General features: G+C 45.1%; 1 protein-coding gene across 6 annotated transcripts in view; it reads left to right on the forward strand.

The window, feature by feature from the left end:
* Nucleotides 1–20,831, forward strand: part of LOC116853257 (repressed by EFG1 protein 1-like) — a 55,478-nt gene that overhangs the window by 13,620 nt on the left and 21,027 nt on the right. Inside the window, exon 1 of one of the 6 annotated variants that reach the window (XM_032834252.1) lies at nucleotides 11,581–11,603. The exons of 2 other annotated variants lie outside the window; for them this stretch is intronic. In XM_032834252.1, coding sequence (XP_032690143.1) covers nucleotides 11,596–11,603 — 8 coding nt within the window. In that variant the 5' untranslated portion in view covers nucleotides 11,581–11,595. Of the gene's footprint in view, nucleotides 1–11,580; nucleotides 11,604–15,644; nucleotides 17,295–20,831 lie in introns of those variants that run through there. 3 more of the 6 variants (XM_032834262.1, XM_032834277.1, XM_032834283.1) reach the window with 3 other exon arrangements.

Consider the following 20,831-nt stretch of genomic DNA (forward strand, 5'->3'; position numbering starts at 1 on the left):
GCCATTTTTATGTTAAAATTTGAAATTGCTTTGCCTTCGAATTTTTTTGTCAAAATTGAAACATAAGATGGTTTTTATGAGTTTCAAAACATAACTAAAGTTTGTTTGGTTGTTTGGAGTCACTAAATACCACAGGAGTGACGAACTGTGGGGTCTTGATCTCTGCCAAGAGATGCTAAGCAGGCTGTACCTCCACGCGGTGCATCCTGGGTAGTGTTAAAGCAACTCGCAACTTTTATTTGACTTTAGTTGTGTTTTGAAACTCATAAAAACCATCTTATGTTTCAATTTTGACAAAAAAATTCGAAGACAAAGCAATTTCAAATTTTAACATAAAAATGGCGATAACTCGAAGACAACGCATTTTTTTACCTATGTTTGTATCAACTTTCTTTCTTGTTTTTGGTTCCCCATTTATCTCCCGAGCGATTGACCTCGACTTACGGAACACCCTGTATATATAGAAAACTTTCTGCCAACTTTTTCGATATTTTTAAGTTTCCAAAAGTTGCAGATGCGAAGGTGGAGCAATATTCTTCAAAAGTTTTCTGTTTGGAGGATCCACACTTTCAGTATATACAGGCAAAGTATATATAGGCAAATATTACGTTTATTGATAGTTTGAGATTTTACATTAAAAATTTTTTGCTCGTTTTCGTCACATATCGAGCAATGCTCCTATTTATTTTTGCACGTACTTTTATTGCGTAAAAGCATTTGTAATTCTGTGTAAACTTTGCAGAAAAATGTCAGTGTTCTGTCGGTAAAGTTTTCAGCTTCAGCATCTCCATAAGATGCTGGAGTCGATGACGAACTCAAATAATGTCGATAATACAGAAACGATCGTCATTAACATAATCATGCTATCCTTTTCGTATTTCTTATATATACGGAACTTACATGAATGTGTGTTGCTTTATTTTACTATATTCAACGGAAAACCTAATCATATATGTATAGAATCTTTCTGCAAACTTTTTCGATATTCTTAAGCTTCCAAGTGCAGATGCGAAGATACCCTTATGGAAAAAAAACTATAGAAATACGAAAAAATTACTGGCATACTATTGAAGAACTACAATTTTTCAATAACATGTCAGTAGTTTTTCCGAATTCTTGTAGTTTTTTCCGCAAAGGTAGAGCAATGTTCTTCAAAATTTTTCTATTTGGAGTATCCACAATTTCGGTATGTACAAGCTGCGGAACTTTTGGATTAGACAAATATTATACTTACTGACAGCTTGATTTTACATTAAAAATTTTTTGTTTGTTTTCGTCATATATCGAGCAATGCTCCTATTTGTTTTTGCACGTACTTTTATTGCGTAAAAGCATTTATAATTCTGTGTAACCACGACGTAAACTTTGCAGAAAAATGTCAGTGAAGTTCTGTCGGTGAAGTTTTCAGCTTCAGCATTCTCTTAAAAGTAAATTTCATGGTACTGTTTGTACTCGATCTTCCCGCCTCGTTAGCCTCATCGATTATCGCGCGTTGCAACGGCAAACGCATGTCGCGCTGTGCGTCGGGTCGCGATATGCGCGCTGGGAAATAAAGTGCAACGATCTATTATGCACCGGCTGACCCGGTTGGAATGTCATCGGTGTCATCGTGGTAATAACTAGGCCACGCGGTGGCCTCAAGTACGCGCGAGTACTCTCCGAGAGTTCCGCCGGCTCGTTACCGTCCTCACCCTAAAATTCCCAGCTTCGCGGGGCCGTACACACAGTTACTTGAACTCACTCTCGTTCCGGGATAGTCGCCGAGCCACAGGACACATTCTCTGTCCGCTCGCGATTGTTTTATTTCCCACGTCGCGTGAGTCGAGTCGAGTCCGGAGGTCCGGGTAATTATTCGGAATGGGACCTCCGGTGCCTCGTCCTTAATTCTGAAACGAGGAAGCGGGCCTCGAGTTACGATGCATGTGAAAGACACGCGGGCTCCGGCGATACGGGAACTTTCAATCGCGAAGCTCGCGCGCAGCGTAATGACTTGTTTCGTTACGTCAAAAAAATCCTGTCCGCAACGCCGAGCGGCCGCAAATATTTTCCATCGCGAGACTTCAATAATCTGCGATATCCTGAGTGCTTACATTAGCCGCGCTTACTTCGCCGTGTATTTATAAGTGTAATTCTCCTGTTTCGTAATCGCCTACGTGCGACGTCACCCGCACGATAAGAAACTATTGTAAAAAACGCGCGCCGTACACGTGCTAATAAAGAGATGTACGTACTAAATATTGGCCGAGGCTGAGCATTGGGAAACCGACAGAAGCCCCGTGAATTGCGAAATATTACCGCTCTTGCGGATTCTCCTTGGCGTGGGAATGCGCAGTAAAGCGAATCAGGAGGGAATCGATGACTTTATCGTCTTGGCGATTTCCATGGTTCGAGGAACACAATCGAGTATAATTATGCAAGAATAATCCAACTCACTATGATGTTTTTCTTACTAATCGGCAGTTCATACGTATTTCTACACAACGATCCAAGTATTATGACACCTAGAATTAATTAAAAAGATAGTATGTATCTTCTACTTTAATTGCGCATTTTTTACCTATTTCTTAAGAATTAAACTTGTCAATAAACACTTTTAAAGAAAAGAAAATTGATCATGTTTGAGTTTTTGAACGATCGCGAAGAATCTCACAAGTAAACTTACCCAAAAGTTACACTCCGATTTCTTTTTAATTTGGTACAAATATAGAAGTACAAAAATTTAGATCATATTTTTTATTTTGGCCCACTTTGAGTTTCACGGGCAGTTTATAGCTTTTTAATGTTGTCACTCCTATCATCGATAAGTGGAATAAAAATGCATAAGAAATAAAATTGAGTACAAGATATAGGCGTTTTTGATTTGCTGATTATGAATATGAAGTCAAATGTGTAAAATTATTTGTATAAATAATAAAATGTTTAAATAAAACCTTTAAAAAGTTGAAAAAAAAATTATTTATACAAATAATTTTTTGATTTGGCCAAGATTCGAACCATTTTTTATTAATTTAGCATAGCTTTGAAATATTTCGGTTGGAATCTCAACTAAAGAAATTTAGAATGGTTTGTGTCTCAGCTATGCCGATTTTGTTCAAATTTTAATTAAAATTGTTGAATTTCTCTCTTGGTTTGGCCGAGATTCGAAACATTTTTGACTAATTTAGCACAGATTTGAAATATTTCGGTTGGAATCTCGGCTAAAGAAATTTAGAATGATATGAGTCTCAACTGTGACGATTTTGTTCAAATTTTAATTAAAATTGCCGGATTTCTCTCTCGGTTTGGCTAAGATTCGAATCATTTTTGACTAATTTAGCATTTAGAAATATTTATTTATTTATTTGTTATATTTATTTATTTGTTTATTATATATTTATTTATTTGAAATATTTCGGTTGGAATCTCGACTAAAGAAATTTAGAATGGTTTGTGTCTCAGTTATATCGATTTTGTTAAAATTTTTATTAAAATTGCCGGATTTCGCGGTTTGACCGAGATTCTAACCATTTTTGATTAATTTAGCACAGATTTAAGATGTTTTGGTTGGAATCTCGGCTAAAGAAATTTAGAATGATTCGTGTCTCAACTATGCCGATTTTATTAAACTAATTATTTAACTATATCTTGTATTCAATTTTATTTCTTATGCATTTTGTACTTATTTATAAGGAGTGAGAACATTAAAAAGCTATAAACTGCTTGTGAAACTCAAAATGGGCCAAAATTAAAAAATATAACCTACATATTTTTTGTACTTCTACATTTGTGCCAAATTAGAAAGAAATCGAAGTGTACATTTTGGGTAGGTTTACTTGTCAGTGTTGTCTTTTAAATCATATATCAAATTTTCATTTTCAATTTTCTCGATTTATAGTGAATTGAATCATTGTTGTATAACCATAGCCAATTATGGCTCGCATCACAGACACGTAACTGATAATTTCCTCTCAGTAATATACATCTCTGAGATAATTACATCTCAGTAATGTAAAACGATCTCGATAAGATAATAACAGGAAGACTTTAGTGAAGAACTCGTGAATTTTCTCGGCTCTATATGTGTGTGTGTGTTTGAGACTTTATCTTTAGAAAACACTTATCTATACGTCGTACGCGGTCATTTGTAAACTAAACAATGTTTCTTGTACAAACGCCGTGCGATATCCTCGAATCTTTTTTCCAACTACTCGTGTACGTGTAAACAACTCGCAACAGGAAACCGGTTTCCAGCTCGTTAGATTCCGGAGGAAAGCAAGAGCGCCCAAAGATTTTCCCGTAATTCCTTTTCCGAAACCGGCTACGTTTTTATAGAAAGTGAAACCGCCTTGACCGGAGACGTACTCGCCCGTCTCATCGATTTCACCGACTCGCGAGAGAACTTGTTCTCGAATAGAAAATACAAACGTTCACGAACAATATATATGACATATTTTGTGAATGTCTCGAAGAAAGGTAAAACAAAAGTACCAATTCCCGGAGACGTATCTAATTCTGAACATTATTTCGGTCTTTAAATACGAATATATTTAAACTTTCAACATAGAATATATGCATACCTATTTTATGTAAAAAGTTTAAATGTTCATATTTTTAACCCTTTGTAGGGCGAAACTTTGTGATACTTCAACAGTAGTGCGAATAACGCGAGCCATATCGTTTCGAGCTGCATCGATATTCATATCTATCGAGTGTCTTCCGGTCGCCGTCCGCGACAACAAACCGTCATCATGGTATTGACACCGATTCCGCTATCGCGGGTTAACCAGGTCATTGTCTTTACCACCGTGGAATATCAATGACTGCGCGTTCGCAACCACGGTTTGTCCGCCTACGTGAAACTTAGATTGTCGGTCGTGCAACAATGCCGGGCCATAAATCGCGGCGGAGCGAAACGACGGGCGAGCGGAATTAAGTTTTCTCTCACCTGCGCGACGCGACGCGGCGCTGGGAGGGCGCGAATCGTTTTTCGCGGGAGGTTTTCTCTCTCGTTAGGGTCAGGTTTCCAAGGTCACGTGAAAGCGGATCCGGCCCCGCGGATGTACTCGCGATCGCGATCCGATACGGGGCGATACGCGGGAAAATCGTGTCTCATTACGATTATCATTTCGAAAGCCAGTGAAACCGCGATATATTTCTGCAGATAGGGCAGTCGTGGCAGTTCGGCGCGTGGCATACTTCGCGCACGCGGGGAACGGCTCTCTCGCTATTTTTTGCATCTGATCGCGCGGTGTCAGCGCAAATTACGCCGGCTGGCGTAATCTTCAATGATCTCACTGCCTTCCTGTGCCCGCCGGCAGGACGCGAGGTGACCGTGAAATTAAGTACACTTGAAAAACCGCAGGGTAGCCGGCGCTATTTAACGACATCGCGCCGCGCGAAGTTGCTAATTACGTTTTACCCAGGCATGGAATTGCCCGGGGATTGTTACTTAACGTAGCGAACATCCGTAACCTTGCCCAGCCGGCGTGCCCGGCGAAGGGATCCGATGTGGAAAGCGGAAGTTCCTGCACGGTAGAGCTTCCCTAACGGACATAAAAATCCCGTTAACACCAGAATGCCCGGGAACAACTCCCTCTGGATGCCCCACGGAATCATGTCGACTGCTCGCGATTCTAGCATTTTAAAGCTCTCTCTCATTTACTCGTATTAATAATGACTTTTGCTAAGGATAATTTGCAAAATATAGTCATTTTATATATTGTGAGTAAATTACAACAATTTTCATAATTTAAACTTAATCAGGATTAAAAATTAAATTTCATATAGTAATTTGTATATATTATTTTTATAATATTGACAATTAAATAAAGAGTCAAGATGACTCTCTTGTTTGAGTATCCAAGATAAATCATAAAGTAATTCATCACAATATTATCGATCTCTTCCGTTGTTCTTTCAACGTGCTCTTCCTCAAAATTAATTGAAAGTCATGAGAGTTATTTTCCTAGACTATGTGAAATAGAATTCGCGACACCCTAAAGTAGTCACAATGATTCTATCGGGCGTTCCAGTGTTAAACTGCATCTCCACCATGTGCTGCCGTTCCCGCAAGATGAAAATTCAACGCGAGGCCTCGAGTCGTGAGATGAGCGATCGCCAGCCGGTAAGTTGAATGCGTTTCCGCAGATGTGGCCGCGCGCAATCGCGAGAGATCGTCCCGAGATTCAGGTAGTGGTTTCCAATAGCCATTCAGCCGCAATCGCAGTCGTGCACGCGGTAAAACGCAAAATGATCCGCGTATCTCGATAAATATCTGCCGCCTCGATCGCGCGTAATTAGAAGACGGATGTCTTGGTGTGCGGTGCGGTGCGACGCGGCGCGAGGTGCAACGCATCGCCGGGGACGCGAAGATCTACTCGCCGCGATAAATCCCGCATGACGGCATCGAGAGGGACGCGTCGGTATCTCGCAGTCGGGCTCTTCCGACGGACGTAGAATCGCGAGGTACGAAGCCGCGTGAGTCGGATAATTCACACACGACGATATCGGGACGCGCATTTTCCGCGAGAGACGCTCATCATCACGCCTGGACTGCAACTCGTAATTCTTACGGGCAACCTGCGCGGCATTCGAGGAGATCACCGTTAATCGTTCGCGCGACTTGTCCTCTTCTACGCGCTGTTGTTAATCTCTTCGACCAGCTGCCGGTACTTTCTCTCCTGGTCTCACTGTCAAGGATTTCTCGCGGGCGAGATAAAAGAGAGGCGGAGAGAAAAATCTGTCCATTCTCTCCCGCCTTTTTTCCAGGCGAATTCTCATTCGCCTTTTTTCCTCTTGCGGGAACGAGTAGAATAGCATCCCACTTAGTATCGACACCCGCGGATTTGAAGCAACCGTGAGATAATTCAAAAGTTAGCGCCGCGATCGCGTAGCACGCGCCGCGACTTAGCCGGCGCCGCCAGCGCGCTCCTTTCCGCTTGTCTGCTCATTAAGTTCGCGAGATCTGCTAGGAAACGAGAGCCCGTCTTAGTGCCTGCGCTACCTCGTGAGAATGAAATCCCCGGGTGTTTTAATTAATATGCCGGCGTAAATCTTCCTCGTCGTATGCGCTGGATATCCAGCCAAGTATGCGCCAGACTCGAGTAGGGAGCATCGACGCTCGTCAAGTGAATCCTATGTAATTTTATAAATGTCAGGAGAACGCCGTGCGCGTAATTGAGATATTTTCGTACAGCATCGTCGCGATTATTTCCAGAGGTGTTTTCAACCACGCATGATTTCCCCCGCTCTCTCTTTCTCTCTTTTGCACTGAGAGAAAAAATAGTTGACCTAACTAAAATTATAATTATTTTTAGCTCCATCTTTTTTGATTATTCCAACATGAAAACATAATAGTAATAACATGCATATAAGGTTATTATCATTAACATTATAGAGGAATTTAATAAAAAAATAGTTTGCCTGATTATAATTTATAATGATAATATTTCTCTGTGTAATTATAATTACAAATATCAAATATATTTTTTTTAGTGTTTCCTCTCTCTCTCTCTCTCTCTCTCTCTCTCTCTCTCTCTCTCTCTCTGTGTGTGTGTCTCTATCTCTCTTTTTCTTATGCGCGGGGTTCAATTTAGCGAACAACAAAGCGACGCTAATGTCGACCTCTCGAGAGGTCTCCTCTCTAATTTATCCGTTTAATTCACTTTTAATTCGTTTGACTCATTCAGGCTCATAAAATTCGCTTAATGTCTCTTCTCATTATCGTACGTCGAACTTGCGCTTAGAGTCGGTTGAATGCAGGAGAAATTTGTCTCTTCAATTCCAAATATGTTCCGTGCATTATTTCTTATAAGAAATACTATCGAAATAACGCATTCACTAGTGTGAATGTGTGAGTAGGTCGACGGAATTCTCTCGACAGACCTTCGTCCGCGTTCATTCCCGTTTTCTGGGCTGGAAAGTTACACCATCGGCATCGCGGACCTCCTCGGTGTCGCAATGGACCTTACAGACGGGATTAGAATCCGTTGCGCGCGGTAACACGAGCCGTTTTATCTCGATGACCGATTGTTACCGGAGGTGTTTGCAACGTCGCAGGACAATCATTCTGTATTCCAATCCACCGTCGCGATGTGTCGCAATGAGTCGATGGAAAGAGAGAAAAGAAACGAAACTCGATAGTAACGATATCGCGACAGTCGATCGGAAGGAACGATCAACTGCTTGTGCTGTGCCACACGGAGAAAATATTATAATAAAAATTACATTACAATTATATCTCCTTGCAGAGTGTTTTTGTTGAAGCTGGACTATACTGGAGTTGTAGTATAAATTACTACAGAAATATATAGCAAATTTGACGATCTACAAACCTGATGTATGATATATAAAAGATATTCAAGTAATTACAATAATTTTGTGGCAAAAAGTCGAGCATGCATAATATTTTGAAATTATGATAATTTTGTATGGATCAAGATGATAAAAGTTTTGTTGTAATTTTCATTACACGGAAAAAATTAAGTATCAATTTGAGACTTACATATTCTAATGGACGCGATCATTGTTTCATACACTGAGAGAAAAATTATAATCAATAAATATTTTCTTGATGGATACCATTAATATATTTACTTAAATCTACATTCTCTTTATTTAAATCAAATATTATTTACTTGATTTAAATAAACAATATTTGGTTTAAATAACGAGAATGTAGTTTCAAGTAAATATGCTAATGGCACCCATCAAGGAAATATTTGTTAATTTTAATATAATTTTTCTCTCAATGTATAAGCAAGAATATATTATTTTCTTACAATTTAATATTTTTGAATTTCAACAATATTATAATGTTATGACAAGTTATACATATTAGTCCACCATAGATAATTTCAAGTTAAAGTAATTCTTGGTTTGAAAATATCGTTTTTTTCGATATTTAAAATTCATTATTCTCAATTCAAGAAAATTATTCTTGAACGAGAATATTATACTTTTAGTGGAACTATATTCAATTTCTTCTTAAGCAAGTTTAACGCTATATAATTTCATTTCAACATGAACATGTTGAGAATACAGATATTCTCTAAATAAGAATATTCTTTTTTCCATGTATAATATTTTCTCCTTGCACTATTTTGTTTTCCGTTTATGGAAAGCATCATGTTGTTTCAGCTTGAAATTAGAAATACTTATTTAGCGTCCGTGTAGGGGCCCTAATAGGTCCTTGTAACTTTTGACAATAGTTTTGTCATGTGGAAAGGACACATCATATCGTCGTTGGGAAGTCACAGAATAGGCTATATCCTAGCTCGAGAAGTTTCCGTGTTATTCGAATTCATTCAGTCGGCTCGCGTTTTTTCCCCATGAATCCACGTTCCGATCGATACTAGGAGAGTCCTGTCGAATTCTGCCGCGTGGCAGATGGCTGGGGAAAGTTGGGGAAATCTACGATTCGTGGGGTAACTACCCTCGTTAAGAGTAGCCGCACTCTGTCTATTCCTCTTCCTGCGACGGCCAGTGACACACGCGCCCGGGGAGGGGGAGGGAGAAAGAGAGGGTGCTGTGTTCTCGGGGACGCGGCAGCTGCGGCTAATCCCATGGATTACAATTACCGGCCGCCCACGTGTTGTCGAACGCGCGGGGTCGCGTTCAATTAACCTTCGATGTGCGCGAGCGATGCACGCTCTTCCGATTGTTATTTGGTCCGTCGTGCGTGACGGCCGCGGAGACTGGACTTGCTTTCGTCGGCCGCGCGGTGATACGACGGCGACGATGTGTACGTACACACGAGACAAGACCCCGATTACTGGCGATCGTCGTAACCGGTGATCAATCTTCGTCCCGCTGCACGCCTAATGTATGTAATTAACAGTCGCCGGGCTTGCTTTGTTGCAGCTGACGATGGAGCGCGCGTCGACGCGAGCACTCGGGATTCACGTTCGCGTTCGCAATCGAACAGTCGATTCCGTTCGATTCTGAGTCGCACGTTTCGCCGTCAAGCCCGAGACGTTCGCGTGGTTCTATTAATTATTCAATGGCGCGCCTGATTACGTAAACGTGTTGGTTTTACTTTCTTCTGTTACTTCAGTATCTTACGGTGATCTCCTCGGCAACAACCATCGTTGATTGCTGGCATTTCGCGCGTCGACTTCGGTCGAAAAGAATACTCTTTTGTGCATAGATGCACCGCGCCGCGATAAAAGGCGAAAGGCGGCTCTCGCCCGGTTAACCTTATTGCAAGCGAAAAAGCCGAGCTATCTGACTGACCACACCTTCCACGTTGCGGCGAATTGATGAAGAGACGAGAGACTCGCGCGATATGTTCACCCGATCGTCCTTTCGTGGAACAATGCAAACCGCGAAAGCCCGCTCACCTTTTCAGGATCCGTGATGGAAACCTTTCGTTGTATTCGCCGTATCGCGTCGTACAAGTGATCATAAATAATTGAGAGCCGCCAGCTAAACAACCACGATAGGTCACACTTGCATGTTAACCGTTAACCGGTTTCTAAGGTCATTCGCGTAAAATTTATTTGAGAATTTCGCAATTTTCCAACATTTATTTCTAATATTTCCAACATTTTTTGTACATTTATTTCAACAATAGAATAAATTTTAGAAAAAGGAGTAAAAGATAAGGTTAGGGAACTTTAAAATGTGTCAAGAGAGAGAGAGAGAGAGAGAGAGGAATAAAACCTTTTAAAAAATCTTTCATCTCAGGTAGCAGAAACTTCTAAAAGAGACATCTTAATATGTTGAGTGCTATGTCATCTATTTATAGCTGTAGGTTTTAAGCCCATTCAATTGATAAAACTTTCTAAAGAATTTACTTGCTTGTTAGATATGTGAAGTGTCTAAAGAATTGTGTGAATTTTCTAAAGAATTTACTTGCTTGCTAGATGTGTGAAGTGTCACAGTTAATTCTAGTGTTAATAGGTTAAAATAGAAATATTAGAAAGAAAATACCGCATTTTTCTGTATTGTTTGACAACACGACCCTTGTCATTTCTTAAACAATCAGATAAAACAAGACCCCGAAAACATAAATCTCTATTCTCTGTTCTTTAGATAAAAATCTCTATTGTCTCTGCTCCAAAGGATTTCAAAAGCCTTTTCTTACTTTCTTCTTAACAAATTCACCAATTGAGAAACAGACTTTTGAAGAGTCCACTCCCCTGTCACCACCCCTGAAAGTCAGTCCCGATCTACAATAGGTGCAGTAAGCTTTAAGTCTTAAAAAATTGATCAATCACAGTGGAATTATAGAGGAATAATTGTGATTGGTTAATTTCTTACGGCTTAAAGCTTACTACATCTATTGTAGATCGGGACTCACCACCCCTGAAGTTCAGTATAAAAGACGCTTCTCTGTGTTCAACACGATTTTTACTGAATCTGCAGTCAGAGAGTTCTCAGTGTATCTTCTCAGTCAGTCAGAGTTGGTCGATATCTCAGTCAGGTTTTCCACACTGAACATTTAGTGTACTTTATAGTTTTCTCGTAGTCTTTGCATAGTTTCTTATTATGTTATCTCAGTGTGAGTACCCACGGAATATAAATTATTCAAGATCATCAGGCTGCAATCAGTCGACAGGCCGCAATCAATCATCAGGTCGTAATCAGTCAACAGGCCGTGGTCGGTCCGTTCAAATGAAAAAGTAAGTCAGCTTTTATTTTACCTAGGTTATTTCTTGATAGTCGAATTTCATCTGTCTCTCCGCGGTCTCGGCTAGAAAGCGAGTGTTACCAAGTTGTCGCAATTATTATTATTATTATTATTATTACGAGCTTTCTTCGATGACGGTGCACAATTCGTGTACTGAAATAGACGGATCTATCACGACACGAACTGAACAAATCCGAGATCAATGGTTCGTGCAGCGTAAACCCTGCGGCCTTCTCGTGCGGCACCGCTCGATCGCAAATCCGATCTACCCATCATTCTAAGACACTGGCTTCACGCCTGAACGATCACGTGGATCGATAGACTTCTTCTTCCCTTATCGCTTCCTTGAGGAATTCTCCCGGTCACACGGATGTTTCTCCTCACGCTGCGAGAAATGCCCGAATCTCGTCGTAGCGAGAAAGCCGCGAGGAGTTCGACTTGGAATAACGCGACATTATTTTCGCACGAATGTAGTCGTCAGGAACGCACCGAACTCGAGAGGACTGACGGCGTTGCTCGTTTCTTGAGGTGGTATTATTTTTGAAAGCTCATCGAGCGATCGATCCGCGAGACGAGCGTCGCCGACGCTTGCATCGCGTTGAGAAAGCACGGCTGCCGCGGCGGCGTCGACGGTCTCGTAGCGCGGCCCTTTAGGTGGTGGAAACCCCGACGGATCGCCGGCGGAAGCGACGATTTTAAGTGCGGACTGAAAGACATATTTCGGGACGCGTTCTATATTTACACGGGAGTGTGCGCACCTATGCGCACGAGAGAGCGCCGAGCGATTTACGCGTCTGCGACTCTCCCGGCATTCCAGGCGACTTTCTTTGTGGTTTCCCCGGGGAGTACGCGTCCGCGGGGCCGTGTACGCGCCGCCGCTCTGGAATCCCGCTTACGGTATGCGCGAAACTTCGTCGCGCGACTTCATCTTTGACCACCGGCCGACAACGTTCGCGGATTTATGTGGCGCCTAAATTACACCGCTGTCATCCGACATGAATTACCGGCGCCGTCGGCCGCGACGTTATTCCAGACCAGAAGCGTGTCAGTCGCCGAAATTAAGTCGTCTATTTCACGATTCGTTCGCTCGCGAGTGAGAAGGATGTTATGCAGCGCGAACCGTCGTTCGAATGGCGCTGAGACACGGGCCCTCTCGCGTGACGATCGTGGGAGATGCCTTTTTACGACCGTTAACGTCGAAATATACCGTTGTTCGCTCTCTCTCGCTCTCTCTCTGTCTCTCTTTCTCTCTCTCTCTCTCTCCCCCCGCAGTAGCGGAAAGTGAAACGCGCGCACGGAAAGTCAAAGCAGATCAAGTCAATAAGAACATACTTCGCTCATGCGTATCGGTCACAGGGAGACCGATCGATAGACGTGGAGCGAAGCACAGGCGTCGAGTGAGATTCACATCGGGGGCGACAGAGAAATTACTTTGCGATATAATTTGCTGCGTGAGAGGCGCACGGAAAAACACGACCCGGGACTTGCATCGGGGACTCGCGTCTTCAACCGTACGCGCGCGCAACACGAAAGAGACACGCGGTTCTAGCCTCAGTACACGTGTACAAACGCAATTGGTGTTGCAAGCGCGAGAAACGGCCGGCGAAGTACCTCGTGCGGCCGTAATTCAAGAAAGCGTCCGCCTTGGCGATCTGCGGCAACATTCCGCATAGTTTCAGCTAGTGTGTGCCATTTTCAGCCTAGTACCATTACGCGTAATTTATAATGATCACACAGCAGGCACCCGGCTCGCTTCGCGGCCAATCGAGGAAACTTATCGCCGCCGCATTTCAACGGACCTGACAAGCTCGAATGTCGCGACTCTCAACATAGTCTTAAGACCTCGGTTTTATCCGTCGTGAAAGCTCCGCGATCCTCCTTGAGCCTGTTGTGCTCTGCTCCGCTGCAAGCTTGCAAGGTACATTCGCGATCGCGCTGGACGGCGATGGCCAACGTCGTACTATCGACCGCGAAGAATTCAAGCGAGTTACAACCGTGAGTTGCAAGTCGTCCGGACCCGCAATTCCTCCATCCTTTCTCTTTTAATTAAACCGCGGCGCTTGACGTTTTCGCGCGAGCCGATGAGAAGCGACGGGTGTGCCGTCGCGAGCGTTATCTTTTGGTGCAATTTGTACGTGCCATCGGCCAACCTTCCCCGGCGAGTCGCGCGAATTCCCGGCGCGGCGCGCCCTGTCCCTCCGGCTGGAATAGCTCGACGCGCTACGATGCGCTAGTTAGAAGAGGGAGAGACCCCCTCGGGTCAGAAATTCATCGCGACATTCCGCGTAATCTCAGCGCGTCAGCCGCGTTTGTTCTCGGCCAAGACGCGCAAGTCCGAGAACGCCGCGCGCGATTTAGAATACTCCGCGCGCGAAATCGCCGCGGCGTTACGCCGCCGCCGCCGCACTCTCGCCGGGGCATTGTCGGGATTACTTCGCCGACGGATTCCGTCCCTGTCGCGAGCGGAAACACGCTCTTCCGCGGATTTCGGGCCCGGGGGCGCGGCGCGTTGTCACGGCGAAGCCGCGCAAATTTATGCGGGCTATAATTCACGCGCGTCCGACGGGCCGCGCCAGCGGACTTGGTCCGCGGACTTTTCGTCCTCGTTTGCGGTGTCCACGAGATTTAAGGATCCGGACGGAGATTGCGGAAAATGTACGAGAGATGTAAAAATGCCCATTCGTTTAATCTCTCCGATATTTTCACTCTTTTTGCTTTCAGTTGCAAAAGAGTTGTCGATCGAGAAAATTAAATTTACGCGGGCCGAGGATTTTTCTTTTTATTTTCGATTTATTTTCGAGGGGTTGGGGGCGGAACGATGGAAATCGCAATTCATGAAGAGTGACAGGATTGCGGTAACCCCGATCGCGATTGATCCCCTCGCCTTGCCGCAGGCTGCGAGTTATGTGGCGGACAGCCAGATTCCAGACTTTTGGTGGTCATGGCGCGGTTATAAACGCGGTGTTCGTTTAGCATAGTCTCTCTCGTCACCTAATAGCAATAAGCAGCTCGCGTATCTCGTCATCACCGTCGTGCCGTTTAATATCGTACTAATGCGCGCGCCTTAATGGTGCGACGGTGTGAGTGGCGTGATTGTTACTGCGCGCGCGAGCGCGTTAATTGTCCCTCATCGACGTGACTCAGTCCGTCGTTCGTAATTAGCAGCCGTTAGAACGTCGCTACATGCGTTCACGCTTTGGCCTCGCGGGGGTGGAGATCTCGGGACGGAAATCGATCGAGATAGCTGGGTATCTGGCGATCGTCCGGGCCTTAATGCGGCCAATGGTCCGTTGCGTGCGGCTCTTAATTGGCCGGCTCTCAACGAGCTTGATACTGCGGATCCGACGATAACGGCACGTCTGCGGGCTCGTGGAATGCACTGTGCGAAGGATGAACGTGCAAATTGCACGAGATAATGCGCGGATAATCCTGTTAATTCCCGAGTCACCTCAATGGGTAATTTCTCCTTGAGCTCATGTGCTGTCACTGTTGTAAAATTGTAATTATTTCGATATTTTTTCGTCCCTTCGTCTCACCGTTCCTCAAAACCGTATATCTGTCTCAAGCAAAAAGATAATACACACACACATACATTTTCCCAATCTGTTATAAAATTATAAAAAAGAATGACTTTTTGTGGGAAATGTATTCTCCTTTGAAGGTTGCTGACTAGTAAGGCTGCTGGTTTTTATAACTCTTCTGTCGAGTAAATATATCTCTTGTCTATTCGACCTGTGAGTGACAAAACGTTCTGCTGCATTTCTTCGAGATAATTTCTCGTTCTTTAGATAATTTCTTCTTTCAAGGAAAGAATTTTCTCCGTATCTGTCGATTGGTCGATCGACCTGCGACGGGATGTTCAATTTTGAACGGTAATTCAGTGATTAACGCGATCAAGGAGCTTTTCAGCGAGCGCTTGGAAGATAAGTGACATTAACGAGCGTTTAATTCGGCGCCACCTGCGCTTCTCATAGTAGTGCCGCTCGAGCCTGCGCGCGCTCCCGAGCACTTATGAAACCTGCGCGGCACGCGGCACACCGGCCAGTCCGATTCCTCGTCGCAGTGCGATACGGTCGATAGGAGTAAAACGTAGTGCAACCACGGGTGGTTGCAGCGAATTGCAGCAACGACGCCGACGCGTCGGCACACGAGAATCACCCCCGGCGCCACGAGCCACTTTACGCGTTTCGCTCCGCTCGGGATAGTCTCGTTCATTCCGCTCGTGGGTGTCGAAGAGACCGCGACCACGTGAACGAGAGGAAGTCTCTCTCGTAAACTCGGGAGTGTTTGTCGAAGTTGAGAGCGTAAAACCTCGGCGGCAGTTAAACACAGTGTGCTAGTGCGGAGTCGTTTTCACATGGAGATTACGTTCGTGTTTTGTACATGCTATGACATTGATCGTTTCACACGGGGACTTTTGCAAACAGCTGTCGGTGAATAGCCCTCGCGGAAATCACGGGCGCCTGCGTTCCTGCAAAAATCCCCGACTATCGTCGACTATTTCTTCTCAATGGACCTCGTTTGTTGTCGACTTCGGAGGTACAATAGTTGCGAATTTCCAAGGCTGATTATCCGTGAACCCGCGGAACAAAGGCCGCCGCGGTGTGCAAAGAATCCATAACGAATCCGCGGAGATCGTCGGAGAAATCGGAAACGACGTGATTCGCGACGGTCACGTGAGCTTTTTTGCAGTCGCGAAAGGTGGTTCGCCGTGCATCGATCACTCCGGGATTTCCCGACGTGGGGCCGCGTCGCGACGCGACACAACCGGGACCACCATGCCCGGGACAAGACGAAGGTGAAAGAGCCGTGGAAAAAGCTGAGGAAGAAGGTGTACAAACAAACACTCTTCGACGAACGTCGCTCAGTCATAAATTCCCGTGCAAACAGAAACGATCGCGTCACCGTCGCCGTGACATTGGTTCCTGTCATGCGAACTGTTTACGTTATTTCAAACCGACTTCGCGGGCCGAGGTAGCGCACTTGGCGAATTCACGTCACGAGTTCCCGAATCGTGACACGAGCAATCGACAGCCTTGAGGAGAGACGCGGCCCTCCCTCCTTTCCACCCACCCATCCTCAGTCCCGATCGTCGAACCTATTCGTCGTACATTCGAGACGCAGTCGCGTCAGTCGTTTACGTCCGTCGGATATTCACCGGCCTGGGGCAATGCCGATAACCCTGAGGCTCCCGAACTCGCGTTCCATCAGGTGTCGCTTGGACATCTTCGAGTCGACGTGAGGGGAGCACGCGTGTACCAGGAGCGAAGGGTATAAGCGCGGAGGAGGACCGAACGAAGGGACGCGACCAAGTATCGATCGACCTGCATCTTGAAGAGGATGCTCTCTTCGGTCTCGTAAGAGCGAAGTTCACGTCCTGGTCACGTGCCACGAGGAACACGGGGACGAGCGCGGCGAGGTGAGGAACGAGGGTAATAGGGAGAGAACGGGCGGGTCGGGGGGAGGAAAGAGAGACGACCTCCAACGAACGACGTCGTACGCTGTCATGGAAAATCGATTCGCCACCACCGACCACCCCGCTACGACGACCACCCGCCGCAGTGCAATGACCTCCAAACCGGGAAGATCCTACAGCGTGAGGTAAGCGGCTTTCGCTGTAGAGATCGGTCGGCTCGTGGGACGGTGAGGGGGTGGAAGAAGAAATAGGAGGAGGAAGAGAAGGGTAAGAGAGCGACGGAGTGAAGAAAGAGGTCCCCTTCGAAGAAAATAGCCGCGGCTTTACGGGGTGTCCCGACGTCTACGACTTCCACGACGTTTTTCTCTATTTTACTTCCGGCCAGGGCTTTTCGAGCTGCGGTTTTCAAGCGCTCTTCTTCTCGCGTTCTCTCCTTTCTTTAAGCCTGATCTACAATGTGTGTTCTTTGCTTCCTGTTTCTTATTTTCTGTCTTTTTTTTAGTTTAAGGTTTAAGGCTTGAGTCAGAAAGAGATGAAGAAAAAGTAACAGGAAGCAAATAACACATTATAGATGAAGCTTTAAGGGAAGATTATCCTGCGGCGCGACTGAACTGAAGCGCGCATCGAGCGCGTGGCACGAGGTCTCGTTAGGGCAAGCGCAATTTGTCGTATGGACATTTCGTTATATCGCAGTATTTCAGGATCGCGGCGAATGCGCGCGCTCGCGTGTCGCCGCGTATTTATAGCGCACGCTCTGCGCTTTATCGTCGCTGGTTCATTCTGTTACATTTCTTCGGGAACCTTCGTGGAAGAAACGCTTTTGACGTCTCCCTTTTGTTTTTCCTTCGAGACTGGCGAGAATCTCGACGAGATTGCGCGTGTCGTTTATACCAGGACGTTTTTCGCGATGATACGCGAGGGAAATAATTGAAGATGAAAGGGCTCTTGTGTGACGCTTACTTCGCGTCACGTGTACGCGCGTCTCCAAGGTCGGATTGCCAACCGAACGTTCCTATGGCTAAAAGCGAGGTCATCTCTTGCGCGACACGACGCAGCCGCGATCCCGCAAAAATGCAACGCGCCGTATCTATAATTCGTACATGCGTAAACACGACCGTCGCGAAGACGTGGCCGCTGCCATCGTTGACTCTGCATTTAGAGCGCGAATAAAGAGACCCCGTATTCTCATTCGTCGCTAAATGCAGCTGTTTGATTCCGCGGCTTTGTGTACACATCCGAAATGCACGGCGCCGCCTGTCTCGCTGGATTAAGTCCGAAATTGCATGATCGCATTTAGCGTTGCACGCGCGACGCAGATACGTGCTTGAATGTCCGTCTCTTCGAGCAGCTGTTCGATTTTCCATTCCATTTGTCTGATATCGAGATCGCTCTGGGTATCGCGTCAACGTGTGACACGCGAGACGGACAGTTACTAAACGCCAAGTATGCACTCTGTGTGTGCAAACTAAGGTGTACGTGCTCGGGTAGAGGCGAAAGGCGCTCTCTGATCTTGCTGGTCGCATCGTTCCAGAGGAGTTCGCCGGCGGACGAGTTGCGAGGCGACTGACGGGCGTAGTTATTATTTCGAACTCAGAGACTCCTTTGTGCACGAGTGCGCGTCAGGCTTTGGATTCTCTTGGGAATTGAGATCGCGGTCCTTTGCCAGAGAAGCAAATCCTCTCTCTCTCTCTCTCTCTCTCTCTCTCTCTCTCTCTCTCCTTTTCTCTATTTCCATTTGGACGTGCGTAAAAAAGGGCGCCTCATGTATCGGTAAATTGTACGTGAGGGGCATGAAATGTTGCATTAAAATGGCCTGCAATCGCGTGAGAAAAATAAAACGTTCGCCCTTCACTCACCGATAAAATAATTACAGCGTCCAATGTTGGCAAGGTGAGAGAGAGAGAGAGAAAAAGCAAACGGGCGAACACACATCGTGGCCTGCGGAAAGTTAATTATTAATTAGACAGTATGATTGATACATCTGATTACGCAGTTTCGATTAAAAAAGAAAAAAAATACAGGAAAGATGATCAAAAAGTTTAACGTGAAATCGCAGACCGTCGATTCCCCCTGTGGCTGATGATTGATGAATTTTTCATACCCGGCCGCGATGTGACTCCGCAGTTTTTCACTTGCCGCGTTTCCGCTTGACCTCACGTACGAGAATGTTGCGAATATCGCCGTCGGTACGACGTTGCGCAAAAGCGAGCCGGAAAGAGCGCGACGATTGATAGTCCGGCACGCCGCCCACCGATCGCAATGCGCGCTCGGCGATCGCGCACAGGCCGCGAAGACAGCTGGGTGCCGTAAGAAAGATCGTTCCTCATTAGCGGAGCGTTGCGCGATTTTTAGCGTCGACTGACTTGCCACGACGACGTCTTGATTTACTCCCGATTCACCTCCGCGATCGTGCCCGCCGCGTAGATCGGAGCGCTGAATTGCTTACTTTCGAGACCTTCGAGGCGAGTGGATTTCATTGTAGCATCGTAATGCTAATGGTAACGGCGGGTTTCCGTCGTTTGTTCCACGCGCACGACGATGCGATTCTTTTTTCCTCTTTTTTTTTCTTTTTCAACAAGGCCTTACGTAACGTGAATCGAGCCCGAAGACGCGATGCGTGCAAGAGTGAGCACGAAAGCGAAAAGGAGCATCGGATTTGACGATGAAAGAATATCCAGGTGTGTCGCGTGTAAGATAAAATTATGCCAGGGAACGCACTTAAATGGAGAATCTTGTTATTCTGGTTTTTAAACATGAATATTTCAACTTTTAATATAAAACATGCATACGCATCTTTTGTAGACAGGATGTCTGACGACTCATGACATACACGTTGTCTGCAGGGAGAATTAATCAGATTGCACGCAAAATTCCTCTATCATTTTGCGAACAATCACGCAAAAATATTCTACGTTGAAAGTCGAAATAACTCCTTTAGTGGTGATTTAAAATGATCGTGCGATTTCCTCAAAGTAGGTTTTCTTCTTTTTTTTTTTAATAAGCATATCTATATTTCTTTACTCTCCATTGCTATTTCTTTGAAGAATTTTTGAAGGATAGAATACAAAATATCTGAATAGAATAGAAATAGAATAGAAAGAATAGAATACGAAATATCTGATTTTCATTTGTGTTTGCTACAAGCAACGTACAATAGTTTAAGCAAATCAAAAGGAATTGAAGATTTTACTACGAAACTTTTTCGAGCATACTCAGAGAGTTAAAAACCAAAACATTAAGAGTGTCCAGGACTGGGAACTTTTGTCTTTTATTTCGGATGAGAAGATTGCGGAGTAAAACGCGATCTCAGAGGCTTTGTATTTTTATTTGTGGGAAAATGCATCGTGCGAGACTGATCGCGAGCAGAGCTCGATCGGCGGACAATGTGCTCTTAGCGAGCGTCGCGAGGATTATTTTCATTATTATTGCGCATTACCGCGTTACGATTCGAGTCAATTGCCCGCGGAGAAAGGCGCGGCGTGGGAAGCCAGCAGCTCAGCCGTCTCGTATATTCTTCCCCGCGAGTCCTCCGCCGACTGCTATTACGCTTGCTTCTCATTATCGTTCGCGGTTCATCGCCGGCACGCTGCTCCGCTTGTTGGCCGTGTAATCGAGACTTGATCTTTTGATTAGAGATTTCCCGATAGGAGTAGCGGAGCTAATGGATACGCGTGACGCAGCTTTCGACGAGAAGTCCGCGCCCGGAAAATCGATTCGGCCATTGATTCGGGGCCTCTCGTTGCTGTCGAATGCCAATTGTCGCGCAGACGCGCGCCTTCACGGCGAGAGATGTTGCTCTCCAAA

The sequence above is a fragment of the Odontomachus brunneus genome, unplaced genomic scaffold (assembly GCF_010583005.1).
Source record: "Odontomachus brunneus isolate Ranch 3 - 2012 unplaced genomic scaffold, Obru_v1 Obru_scaffold_006, whole genome shotgun sequence".
Taxonomy (NCBI): domain Eukaryota; kingdom Metazoa; phylum Arthropoda; class Insecta; order Hymenoptera; family Formicidae; genus Odontomachus; species Odontomachus brunneus.